General features: G+C 51.7%; 1 protein-coding gene across 1 annotated transcript; it reads left to right on the top strand.

Annotated features, from left to right (window-relative positions):
- Positions 1–310: 310 nt before the first annotated feature.
- mllt10 (MLLT10 histone lysine methyltransferase DOT1L cofactor) lies at positions 311–12,205 on the top strand. Its single transcript, XM_067252081.1, has 9 exons — positions 311–621; positions 1,864–1,943; positions 3,165–3,219; positions 4,730–4,839; positions 4,965–5,068; positions 5,320–5,413; positions 10,125–10,217; positions 10,780–11,086; positions 11,756–12,205. Exons 1-9 carry the CDS (start codon positions 459–461, stop codon positions 11,938–11,940), a joined length of 1,191 nt encoding a protein of 396 aa, XP_067108182.1. The 5' UTR covers positions 311–458; the 3' UTR covers positions 11,941–12,205.
- The last annotated feature ends 1,193 nt before the right edge of the window (positions 12,206–13,398 follow it).

Raw genomic sequence — 13,398 nt, 5'->3', positions numbered from 1 at the left:
TATTATTTTATCTCTCACTGTGCGTTGGTGTTCCGTGTTGCACGCCATTATTCTGAAAATACTCACATCAACGATTTGTTACAAAGTTCCTTGTTATGATTCGGAACCTCAAAGTGCTACAAAGTTTACAAAGCATCGCCATGTGGAACCAAAATGGCCCAACTCTTTTCACGAACCAATCACAACCTGTCGCTGCAGCGCTGTCAGGCACGTACACAGGAACCTTACGTGCTACGCACTTCCGCTTTCCGACGACGAGGTCGCCTCTTCTGGATCGCGCCATGAAGTGGACATTGTGCTGAGAAAAAAAAACGCTACCGAGGAGGAATGTAAACACGACTAAAACATGATCCTTCGCCCAACAGGGACTTAAAGCGGTGTCGCGGGGGAAAGATTCGAATATTCTACTTAGGTTTTGGGCCATCTTCAGTGCAGTTGCATGTTCGCTTTCTCCGTAGATGGTCTCCGGCGAGCGGTGTCTGGCAGCGGACGACGATATCTTGGTGAATAATATGAAGGAGATGATTGGAGGTTGCTGTGTATGCTCAGACGAGAGAGGCTGGGCAGAGAACCCACTCGTCTACTGCGATGGTCATGGTTGCAATGTCGCTGTTCACCAAGGTATGCACCCTAAGATTACAACATATATCCTAGATACCTAGCTAGTTTCATATTGCCCCTTTGGTGTTCCTCAACGGGCTATGATAGCTAATGCTAACCCCGATAGCTATGTTAGCCTTGTCACTTACGGGCTAGCACCACTACTAGGCTAACTATCTAGGTTACTGTAGCTTTTACGTTGACGTCAGCTAGCTTGCTGGTTAGCTTGCTAGTTAATGGCTGAACATATATAAGCAACATTACTACAACCTAGCGAACCTGGGTCATTTCAGTTGCAGTCACATTTATGCCAGGGCCCAGGTCAGCTAGCTAGCTGCATACTCACGCCGTCTGTCTGAACCAGAAAGGTTCAGTGTATTTGTTGTAAAGTCTGTTAGAGAGGAGAGACCAGGCTCGAGTCCATGACGTTCCAGCCAACAATTCTCCGTTGCGTCTGTGAGCTAGCGGCTATGTGGATGTGTAACACATTTTGTATATGACTGATGCGTTGTAACCTATGTTAGGTATTTATATGGAGAATGTACCATTTCTTGTCACCTAGCCAGCAGTGGCTAGCAGCAGTAGCTAGCTCTAGCAGTTAAATTAGGAAATAAACACCAGTCGCCAGATGGTTTGTGTAGACTACGTTACGTTGAACTTTAGCGTCGAATTGTAATTAGCAATTAGACGTCAGCACTATATACTGTAGTAGCTAGCAAAGTAGCTAACCTCCACCTAAACATGCAAACTAGTTTTCTGTCAACAGTACCACGTGGTATAGTTACCGCTTTATCCTGCTGCTGCAACATTTCTTCAGGGAACGTGTACTGTTATTGTGTCACTGTCGATCTTGTTTATGTAGCAAGAACAGCCACTTATTCGAGGAGGTGGCAAGAAGATTTGTACAGTACCAAGATTTGTAGTACAGTAGCAGGGTTATCTGTCAGTTACACAAAGCCCCCCCCCCCCCCCCCAACTGTCATCTGTATCATATGAACTGTAGTTTATAAACCGTATTGAATAACTCTCCCGTGTATTTGGGCTGTTGGTGGATGAAGTAGAGAGATCAGGTGATCTGAGCACGTTGTAGAAGCAGCTTCCTCTGCTTAAGTAGCTTGTGTATGTTTGAGGTTGACATACGTGCGCAAGTTTGGGTTATGTGTGCTCCAAAGTGTTTATTAGTGTAACAGCTACTTAGTGTGTGAGTGTAATAAGTGGTGTGTGTGACCGACCCCTGTTCTGTCCCCCCCCTCCCCCCCCCAGCTTGCTACGGCATCGTGCAGGTGCCCACAGGGCCCTGGTTCTGCAGGAAGTGTGAGTCTCAAGAGAGAGCTGCACGAGTGGTGAGTTAACCTGGACTCTGACCACCCAAACATCAACAAAGCATTACAATGTACTCGTGTGTCAGGCGGGGGTTTGAACTTGCCGCCTCTCGATCTGCAGAAAGTGCTCTACCTAACTCTGCTGTTGTAACTCCACACTGCTGAGGTTTCCTACTGCCCTTTACTCACCTGTGCTACCTGCTGTGTAGATCACCTACCTGCCTACAGGGTCTTCAGTCACATCTCTGCTCTGTAAACTGACTTGTGAAGTTGTAAACCATGCAATGGCCTCGTGCACTAACGTACTGTCGTGCATTTACATTTATTCATTTAGCAGACACTTTTATCCAGAAGCGACTTCCAAGAGAGAGCTTTACAAAAAGTGCATAGGTCAATTATCATTAACAACGAGATAGCCCCAAAAACATTGCGGGTAGCCAAAACATGAAGCATACATTGTGAAAAGCAAATAAGTGCCAATGGGAAGAAACATAAGAGCATGTAGTTAAACAAGTTACAATTAAACAACATGAACCTCAAAAGTGCAAGAGTGTACCTATAGGAAAGCAAGCAACAATAATATAATTCACAGCGAGTACAAGAAGTGAAATCAGTTACAACTAACCAACAAGTGCAACAAGTCCCTCAATAAGTGTCACGTGCACTTGCGTATGGTCTCGTGAAAGCCTGCATCCTTCAAAAAAGCCCTTTGTGATGTGTGTGATGGGCAGGAAATATAAAAACAACTCTCACACACACTGACACACACACACACACACACACACTGAGTAGAAAGGGAAGCAGCCCTAACAGAGTGATAGTGAAGACAGTTGGGGGAGTGGCTTATGGCCAAGATAGTAATTCCCTCCAATACACACGCACACTGTAGCTGTACTGTTTACAAGATGGTTGATCTCTTTCCGTAGAGATACAAGTCTAGCTGATCTCTCTCAATAGAGATACAAGCCTAGCTGATCTCTCTCAATAGAGATACAAGCCTAGCTGATCTCTCTCCGTAGAGATACAAGCCTAGCTGATCTCTCAATAGAGATACAAGCCTAGCTGATCACTCTCAATAGAGATACAAGTCTAGCTGATCTCTCTCAATAGAGATACAAGCCTAGCTGATCTCTCCGTAGAGATACAAGCCTAGCTGATCACTCTCAATAGAGATACAAGCCTAGCTGATCTCTCTCCGTAGAGATACAAGCCTAGCTGATCTCTCTCTGCTGGTCTCTCTAGAGGTGTGAGCTGTGTCCCCATAAAGATGGCGCCCTGAAGAGGACAGACAACGGCGGTAAGAAGACTTCCTGTATCTGACACACACACGTATACATACATACACACGTAAACATAAACACACCCACACGCATAAACACACACATGTATACATACATACACACACACATGCATGTATACACACACTGGTTGAATGTGTGGTGATTCTTAGTTATTGGGTGGTTTTGGAATACCGCTGTGAGCTTCTGTGTATGTGTGTGTTTGTTTACTGCTCATCCTCTCCTCTAGAGCTCGTGTGTGTGTGTGTTGGAGCCAGGGCTCTGTGTGAGGCTGGGTCGTGTGGATGTGAAGGGGATCCTTTAGGTTCATCTGGAGGTCACAGTGGAGACTGTAAACATGCTGTGTGTGTGTGTGTGTGTGTGAGAGAGGGACACACACAGCTGTGTGTGTGTGAGAGACGCACTCTACCTCCCTCCTTCTGTCTCTCTCCCTCCCTCATTCTCCCTCCCTCCCCCCCCCCTCCCTCCAAAAATAATAATCTAAACTCTATTCCGCACACGTGTCTCGGTGTCTTTGGAAACTTTTTTCTTATTTTTTCAACCTTTCCAAAAAAACATAGACACAAAAAGAAGTCTAGTAATTTTTTTTTTTTTTTTTTAGCTCAACCTTTCTTGCACAAACAGTGAAAGGAGAGAACACATCATGCCATCACATACAGATTAAAACTGAAGTAATGAGCCTGGCTTGAAAATGTAAGAAGTAGAAAGTACAGATATTTGTGTAAAACATTTAAGTAGTGAAAGTTAAAAGTTGTCAGAAAAATAAATAGTATTAATACCAGAAAAATCTTTTAAGTATTTGTACTTTGTTACTTCCCATCTCTAACCAAGATAGAACAAACAGATACATGTGTATAAGGGCCACACAGTAGCAACAGCTGTAGTGAGTGTGTGAGAGAGAGAGATTATATCATGTACAGGCCCTGCCTGAGTTATGTGCTCATGTTTTTATCGACACCCTGCTTGTTCTCGCCTGTAGCATTTATGTGGGGTTGTATAATGTATCGAACACCAAGGAGGTGTGTGTTTGTGTGTGTGTAGCCCTTGTGGAATCAACCCTGGTTTTATAGCCCTGTTTTATTGGCCCCTGCCAAATTCTTGGAGGGACTTCAAAACAACAACATCCCCCTTTCACCCCCTCCCCTGGTTCCCCCCCCCCCCCTGCCCCCCTGCAGGGTCAAAGACAGGTCAGAGGGTCAACTGTAAGTTTAAGCCTGTTTTTGTTCCTGCGATGAGAATAACAGACACCCCAACGTGAAGAAGCTTCCATCACCATCTGACCTCTCATTCACCTCAAACTCCAACCCTCCTCTTTCCCTCCCTCTCTCCAATCTCTCCTCCCTCACTCCTCCTCTAACCCTCCTCCCTCCCTCCCCTATCCTCCCTCACTCCTCCTCCACCCACATGCTTGTGTGAGCGTGGTTGTGTATGCACTCATCTGCAGTATCAAATATTAAACCTTTTGTGGTGTGTGTACTCTGATTTTAAAGTGTGTGTGTGTGTGTTTAGGCTGGGCCCATGTGGTGTGTGCTCTCTATATTCCGGAGGTGGAGTTTGCCAACGTGTCCACTATGGAACCCATTGTGCTACAGTCTGTCCCCCACGAACGCTACAACAAGGTATCTACACACACCACACACACACACACACACACACACACACACACACCACATGCTCTTGGCCTGTTTGTTTTGATGTCTCTTTTATTCTTTGTGTGTGTGTGTGTGTGTGTGTGTGTGTGTAGACGTGCTACATCTGTGAAGACCAGGGCAGAGAAAGTAAAGCGGCTTCAGGCGCCTGTATGACCTGTAATAAACATGGCTGCCGACAGGCATTCCACGTCACATGGTGAGACCCAGTCAAACCCTCGCAACTTTATTAGTAGGTTATGTTGAGAAGACTGGCCGCAGACAGCACTGTCGGTAAACTAAGCTGTCTCTCTCTGTCTCCCTCTCTCTCTGTCTCTCTGTCTCTCTCTCTGTCTCTCTCTCTCCGTCTCTCTCTTTGTCTCTGTCTATGTCTCTCTCTTTCTGTCTCTCTTTCTGTCTCTCTCTCTGTCTCTCTCTCTGTCTCTCTCTCTGTCTCTCTCTCTCCTGCAGTGCCCAGTTTGCTGGGTTGCTGTGTGAGGAGCAAGGATCGGATGCAGACAATGTGAAGTACTGTGGATACTGCAAATACCACTACAGCAAACTGGTGCGTCACACACACACACCACACAACAGTCCTACCCACTGTTTAGATCACAAACATGGCTACGGTATTCATACAAACATGTATACACTTAAAAGTGTCTGAATGATGGTAGACAACGCCCTCTCTAACCTCTGAACCCTGGGTTTGACCTCTGAACCCTGGGTTGACCGCTGAACCCTGACCCTGGGCCTCTTGTGTGGGTCTGAGAATGCAACTCAACTGGTGTTAGGATTAGCGGTCTGATATGAACATTGATGATGTCATTGAATGTTGCTGTGGCGAGTGTCTGATGTTCCACATGAGATCTGCATCTTCTGGCTCAGTTTATGTGTGTGTGTGTGTCCAAGGTGAGACTGGGATTACATCAGAAAACAGATGGTTTCTCTTTCTTTAGCTCTCTCCCTCCCTCTCTCTGTCACCCTCTTGCTCTGTTCCTCTTCCCCTCTGTCATTCCTTCTGTATCTCTCTTCTTCCTCCCCTCTCTCTCTCCCCCTCCCCCGTCACACAGGGGAACACCTTTACCTTTTATCTCCTGAATGACTTGATCCTTACAGCTGAAAAAAGAGCCATCACACAATCTTCCTGCTCTCCATCCCCCCCTCTCCTCCACCTCACTTCCCCCCTTTCTGTCTCTCTTTCTTTCTCTCCTCCCTCCCTCTCCCCCTGTCACCACCCCCCTCCCCCCTGCCGTCACCCCCTCCTCCCCTCTGATCTCTAATCTCTTTGGCAATCAGCAGAGCCTCTGTCCGGCACGCTGGCCCCTGCCCCGCCGCCCCCCTGCTGCCTGTGTGCTAAGCCCAGGCGGGGTGCAGGGGTTCGGGTTACAGCGGCCAGGGAGGGGCCCCTAGGGCCCTGGAGCTCAACACTGACACTGGAGCACTGAACCGGACGAGGGCAGAGAGACTTCCTGTCTGGGGCTGGGAGGAGGGGGGGGTTAGTACGTTAGTAGAGGTTCCTTTGGTGTCCTAAGTTTGAACCAGAGTGTTCTTGTCTTGAAGTGCCAGGCTGTTACAGAGAGAGAGAGGGGGGGGGGGGGGGTGGGGGGGGGGGGGGGGGGGTAGCAAGATGCCTTGAGTGAGGTGGACCTTATGTGTTGGGTGATATCGTGCGTGTGTGTGTCTTCTGGTAGTCTGGTCTCTCCTGGTATTCTGGTCTCTCCTGGTAGTCTGGTCTCTCCTGGGTCAGCTGTACCTGTAGTCCAACTAAAGGTTTAGGCACCTGGGGCCTACAGCAGCCTGATCCCAGACCAGCGCTAAAGGGGGCTCTCCTCACCTGGTTGTTGGGGGGGGGGTCGGGGCAGGTGGTTGTAGTAAATGCATCTAGTCGCCGCTCTCCCTCCTCCTCGCCGCAGCGGCGTCCCCATGGTAACGGTCGCCTGTGCGCTGCAGGAAGCAGCCCTGATACTGGATCTGTTTACTGACTAAAAGCAACAAACACTCAGGAGAGGGGGAGGAGAAGGAGGGAGAGAGGGAGGGAAGGAGAGGGGGAGGAGAAGGAGGGAGAGAGGGAGGGAGGGAGAGATGGAGGGAGAGAGAAAGAGAGAGAGAGAAGGAGGGAGAGAGGAGGAGGGGGGAGGAAGAGAAAGGGAAATCTGGGAATCGGATACCAATATTTCATTTACTTGTTTTTGTTGATCAGCTCACCAGCCTATTTCTTTGTCCAGTTAGTTTGTGGAGCTGTCTCTGCTTAGCTTGAATGCATGTTACCTGTAAAGTAGCTTATGAGGCCAAAACAAACAAAGACCTTCACACATACCTGCAACCATCCCTCTGTGTGTCAACCAGCCGCCACAACCACACACACACACACACGTATTCTCACACACACGAATTCTCTCACACACGCGCACTTAAGAGCACAGAAATTTACACACACACACACACACATATACAGTACATTCACACATGCGCACACACACCCACAGTACATGCGCACATGCAGACATCCTGGTCAGACTCCAGGAAGACTCTGTATTTCCCAGACACAGTGCAGAAGAGCCACATCTCAGCTACCAGGCACCGTGCAGAAGAGCCACATCTCAGCTACCAGGCACAGTGCAGAAGAGCCACATCTCAGCTACCAGGCACCGTGCAGAAGAGCCACATCTCAGCTACCAGGCACCGTGCAGAAGAGCCACATCTCAGCTACCAGGCACCGTGCAGAAGAGCCACATCTCAGCTACCAGGCACCGTGCAGAAGAGCCACATCTCAGCTACCAGGCACAGTGCAGAAGAGCCACATCTCAGCTACCAGGCACCGTGCAGGAAGAGCCACATCTCAGCTACCAGGCACAGTGCAGAAGAGCCACATCTCAGCTACCAGGCACAGTGCAGAAGAGCCACATCTCAGCTACCAGGCACCGTGCAGAAGAGCCACATCTCAGCTACCAGGCACCGTGCAGAAGAGACACATCTCAGCTACCAGGCACCGTGCAGAAGAGCCACATCTCAGCTACCAGGCACAGTGCAGAAGAGCCACATCTCAGCTACCAGGCACCGTGCAGAAGAGCCACATCTCAGCTACCAGGCACCGTGCAGAAGAGCCACATCTCAGCTACCAGCCATCACCCAATTGGTCTTCCCACTGATTCCACCTCCATCATTGGATGACGTTCGTGTGCTCTGATTGGATATTGTGCTAGTTCTAAATCCTCTACACATTCCAAATGTAGTTTATTTTTAAACATTTAAATTATTATAAACATGTTTTCTTTCCTTTTCCTTCTCTCAGTATGTTGTTGTTTACACGCTACATGTGATTTATTTTTGGTACATTTTTGGTATGTTAATCAGTCCTCTGTCAGTAAACCTAAACCTTCTCCTGGTGTGTGTGTGTGCGTGCATGTGTAGGTGTGTGTGTGTGTGTGTAGTATGCCAAGGTTTCCTTCTCTGTCTTGCCTTTTGTTAGTGCTGCCTGATTTGCATTACCCAACAAGCCCATCCCCCCTCCACACACACACACACACACTCCCTCCCCTCTGCATTCCAGAGTCAGAGGTCAGAAGACTCAGATGTGTGTGTGTGTGTGTGTGTGTGAGAGAGAGAGAGAGAGAGGTTAAGAAGCCTAGATGGATACCTAGCTAATGCTCAACCCTGCAGCCAAACAGCAACGGGATGAAAACACCAACCAGCCGCTTAGAACTAGCCTACACACACCCTTTCCTGGTCAGAGAGCCTGCAGGATGCTGCCCAGGGGAGTTCCTGCCGGGATAGGGAGGATTATTTTCCCTCTCCTCCCCCCTCCTCTCTCTCTTTCCTTCGTTTTTGCTCCCCATGTCCCCTGACCTGGGAAGCGGGCTTTAGTCTAAGGCGTAGTCTCTCCCTCTCCTCCTCTCTCTCCCTCTCCTCCTCCTTTCCTCCTCTCCCTCTCCTCCTCCTCTCCCTCTCCTCTCCCACTCCTCCTCTCCCTTTCCTCTCCCTCACCCTCTCCTCCTCCTCTCCCTGTCCCTGTCCCTCCCCCTCTCCCCTCACCCTCTCCTCCCCCTCTCCCTTTCCTCTCCTCTCCCTCCCCTCTCCCTCTCCTCCTCCTCTCCTCCTCTCCTCCCTGTCCCTCTCCTCCTCCTCCCCCTCTCCCTCTCCTCTCCCTTTCCTCTCCTCCTCTCCTCTCCCTCCCCCTCTCCCTCTCCTCCTCCTCTCCTCTCCTCCTCCTCTCCCCTCTCACCCTCCTCTTTTCCCCCCTTCTCCTCTCCTAAAGTCTCCAGTGCAGCGAAGGGGCTTATTCACCAGCCAGATGTCATATTTTCAGTTTTTAACAGTGTGTAAAAGAGAGAGGTTTCTTTTACTTATATTTGTGTAAAAGAAAGTGGTTGTTGTGGCAACTGGTTGGACAGAAGGTTTTCACCTGAACAAGTTCAGGAGTGTTCTCTTTGGGGTCCTCCGTGTGTGTGTGTGTGTATGTGTTACCCGACCCTCTCAGCCTAGCCACTGTCCATCAACACCTTCACTAAGGAATGTTAATGAAAAACAACAAGGGAATCCCCAAGAATCGATCCTGCTGTCCACACACACCCTCCCTGGTGGTGTGGAGCAGCTGAGACAGGAAGCTTGACTTAGCCTGCGTCTCCTGATTGGCGACTGGGATGTTGTAGTTGCTGGGGGGGGGGGGGGGTTTGAGTGTCATGCTCTCAGGAGCGCTGCATATTTTCACAGCTTCACCCTGAGGTGAGAGAGAGAGAGAGGTGTAAATTTGTCTGTGTCCTGACGCCCCTCATGGTGAGAAGGTGCAGGAGCCAGGGTGCAAATTAAGCTGTGTTCTCCAAGGGACCAGATTGGATCAAGACAGACACACACAGACAGACAGACACACACCTGTTCAACACCTTTTCACCCTCACACACACACTCTGAATTCCTGATGTCATGCTCTGTGCTACTCTGGTGTCTGGGTGTGCCAGTTTAGCGAGAGACTGTTTGAGATGGATGAGGACTGTCTCTCCTCTCTCTCTTGCTCTCTCTTCATCCTAAGCATTTCATCTTTCAGTGGTTTCAGTCTTTCAAACATTTTCTCGTCTTCCATCTCTTATTTTGGCAGGGGATACAGAAATCTTGTCTTTTGGTCAAACTCATCTCCCTTCCTCCCTCTCTCCCCCCCCTCCCCCCCCTTCTCCTCCCTCCCTCTCTCGCTCTCTGTCTCCCCCCTCCTCCCTCCCTCTCCCCCCTCCCTATCTCCCCATTTCTCCCCCCCTCCCTCTCTCCCCCCTCCTCCCTGTACAGAAGCATAAAGAGAGGGACAGGCACAAACCCAAACACAGGAAGAGTCTGGAGCTGGGCCCCTCTCTCATCACCTCCATCGCCTCCGCAGACAAGGTGAGGGGCACTCCTCTCTCTTCCTCTGCCCCACTTCCTCCCCTCTCTCTCCTCCTCTCTCCTCCTCTGCCCCACCTCCTCTCCCACCTCCTCCCCTCTCTCTCCTCCTCCTCTCTCCTCCTCTGCCCCACCTCTTCCCTTCTCTCTACTCCTCTCTCGTCCTCTGCCCCACCTCCTCCCCTCTCTCCTACTCCTCTCTCTTCCTCTGCCCCACCTCCTCCCTCTCTCCTCCTCTCTCTTCCTCTGCCCCACCTCCTCCTCTCTCCTCCTCTGCCCCAAATCCTCCCCCCTCTCTCCTCTCTCTTCCTCTGCCCCACCTCCTCCCCTCTCTCTCCTCTCTCTTCCTCTGCCCCACCTCCTCCCCTCTCCTCTTCCACCTCTAGTAGAACATTGACTTAAGCACTGTAAAGAGTTACAGCCTGAGAGCTGACCTCTCTCATGCTCTGTCCTCCCTCATCCCTCCTCCCCCTTTCTTCTACTCACTCCCTCCCTCTCTTTCTCTCATCTCTCCTGCCGTCTTCCTCTTACCACTCCTCCTCCCCCCTCCCTCTCCTCTCTCCAGAGTTTCCCCCCTAGCAGCAGTGCTGGAGGGCCGGTCACAGTGCCCGCCTCATCTCAGAAGCGATTGGACGAAAGCGCCGCCGCCCGTTTCACCACCGCCAACTTCCAGGAAGTGGCCCCCCACCCTGGGGGCCCCAAGGATGGCCCCCCCGCCCCCCCGGTCCCCGAGGCCAAGAAGAAGAACCATCCGGCCGGCCAGCGAGCCCGCAAGCCCCTCCCCCCGGGGAAGCCCCTCCCCTCCACAGTGGTCACCATGGCAACCTCCTCCACTGCCCCCTCCTCTTCCTCCACAGGGCCGTTTCATCAAGGTGAGAGAGAGAGAGGTTGAGAGAGCGAGAGAGATAGAGAGAGCAGTAGGGGTGGAACGGTACATGTATTCGTACGGTACAGGCATCACGGTTCGGTGTCTGCTGATATCACGGAGTTGGGGAATTTCTCCAAGCTCGATTTTATTTTAAAAATTAGGTAATCTGGCTTTCATAACTCTGTGCCTAGCCTCTTACTGACATCACCGCACATCACTGGTTGTGGGGTATGTGAGTGGAAATACATCTAACATGCTAACGCATATAACGCATCTGGCATGTGTAAATGACTACAAATATCCGACGCCATTACCCAGGTTTGCTTTTCCCTCCGTTGTACCAAACTCCTACCGAACTGTGTACCGTTCCACCCCTAGTGTGCAGTGGGGGTGTTGTGTGTGTGTGTGTGTGTGTGTTGGATGTTGACCAAAGACGGTGTCTAGTGTTGGTGGGGTGGTGATGACAGCATCGGCTGTCTTCTGGAGTCTCTGAACAACCTGGGAAAGAGCACACACACACACACACACACACACTGCTCAGGGTGGGTGTGTGTGTGTCAGGTATCTGTTACTTGGGCTGCCATGATGTCTGACTCTTCAAGGAGTGCTGCTTTCGTTGGCTTCCTAGCCAGAGTTATCTCTGCTGCTAACACTCTCTCTCTCTCCCTCCCAGGTCTGTTGACCAGCAGCACCAAAACCACCTCCTCTGACTTCCTGGCCTTCTCTGATTCGTCCTTGCGCCCCGGGGACACTTTCTCCCCGCCCCCCTTCAGCCGCGTCCTGGTGAAGGAGGGGGGCGTGGCCTCCGACAGCAAGCCCGCCCACAGCCTCCTTCGGTTCTCTCCTTTCCCTCCCTAGCCCCGCCCCTGTGGGAGGGAAGCTTTACGAGACCTCCCTCTCCTCCCGGAGACACGCCCCTCTCTGCCCCCAGCGCCCTCCTGGCAGGGTACAAGCGCCCCCTGCCCTCCTCCTCTGCTGCCCCCCCGGTGGGTGTGGGGGGCGGGGAGGAGGGGCTGAAGGGGAAGAAGAGGAGGGGGAACTGGAGGAACCGCTACGGGCCGTGTTACAGCGGCGCCGATGGGAAGACCCAGGAGGGGGCGGAGCCTCATCCCCCAGGCCCGCTGGCCCCGCCCCCCCTCCGCTTCCCCTGCTCCGCCCTCCTCCGGATCGGCCCTGTCGGGCAGGGGAGGCCCCGGGGGCGGGGGGCCTGGGGGAGGGGGCCCCGCGGGGGGGCAGGAAGTCCTCCCTGCTCAGGAATGGAGCTCTGCAGAGTCACGGAATCACTCCCAGCGGCCCAGGTAGCGGCCCAGGTAGAACACACACACGCTGATACACACACACACACTCATTCATACATGTGCTGAAGTGGTCGCTGTCTCTTTTTCATCTGTGATCTGTTGCTTGGCAACCGTTTGTGTGCTTAGCGTTGCGTTCAGCGGAGGGAAATGTGTGTTACCTCTCTCTCCTCTCCCTCTCTCTCTTGTCTCTTCTCTTCCTCTTGCCATAGTTTTCATCCTGAATATTCTACCTTTGTCCACCTCAAGTCCCTCACCTCCCCTCGTCCCACCTCCCCTCCCTCACCTCCCTTCCCTCCCTCACCTCTCCTCTCCCACCTCCCTCCCCTCTCCCACCTCCCTTCCCTCACCTCACCTCCCCTCTCCCACCTCCCTCACCTCCCTTCCCTCCTTCACCTCCCCTCTCTCACCTCTCCTCTCCCACCTCCCCTCCCTCACCTCCCTCCCCCTCTCTCACCTCCTCTCTCCCACCTCCCTCACCTCCCCTCTCCCACCTCACCTCCCCTCTCCCACCTCCCCTCTCCCACCTTTCCCTCACCTCCCCTCCCTCGCCTCCCCTCTCCCCCCGTGTGTGTCCTTGCTTGTTCACATCTCTCCCTACTGTAAATATTTATCTGGGGGTTAATGCAGGGCAGCAGAGTGCAGGATCTCCCATCCTGTCCGCTGATGGATGGACAGGTTATTGTGTGTGTTGGTTGAGGGGGTAGACTCAGGGTAGTTTAATGTTTAATAGCAGGTGTGTATGTGTGTGTGCGTGCTGATGGTATGAATACTGTGTGTGAGGTAGTTAATGTTTGTCAGGTCCATGAAGGGGTTGTGACTTCAGTGAGACTGATCTGTCCATGCAGCCGCTGGACATACCACCACCTCATTACCTAGTCCACCTCATTACCTAGTCCCACCTGGAATTACTAGTCCATTACTAGGGAGAGAGGAGGTGGGGGGAGAGAGGAGGTGGGGGGGAGAGGAGGTGGGGGGGGAGAGGGAGGGGGAGAGGAGGAGGAGAGGGTGGGGGTAGAGA

The sequence above is a fragment of the Osmerus mordax genome, chromosome 15 (assembly GCF_038355195.1).
Source record: "Osmerus mordax isolate fOsmMor3 chromosome 15, fOsmMor3.pri, whole genome shotgun sequence".
Classification (NCBI taxonomy): domain Eukaryota; kingdom Metazoa; phylum Chordata; class Actinopteri; order Osmeriformes; family Osmeridae; genus Osmerus; species Osmerus mordax.
Note: the sequence above shows the minus strand (reverse complement) of the source record. Positions and strands in the feature narration are given on the sequence as shown.

Excerpts from the sequence above, each read along its gene's own strand:
- mllt10 (XM_067252081.1), top strand. The coding sequence starts at position 459 with ATGGTCTCCGGCGAGCGGTGTCTGGCAGCGGACGACGATATCTTGGTG. Across the intron at positions 5,069-5,319 it reads CAGGCATTCCACGTCACATG|TGCCCAGTTTGCTGGGTTGC; the intron begins GTGAGACCCAGT and ends TCTCTCCTGCAG. Across the intron at positions 5,414-10,124 it reads AATACCACTACAGCAAACTG|AAGCATAAAGAGAGGGACAG; the intron begins GTGCGTCACACA and ends CTCCCTGTACAG.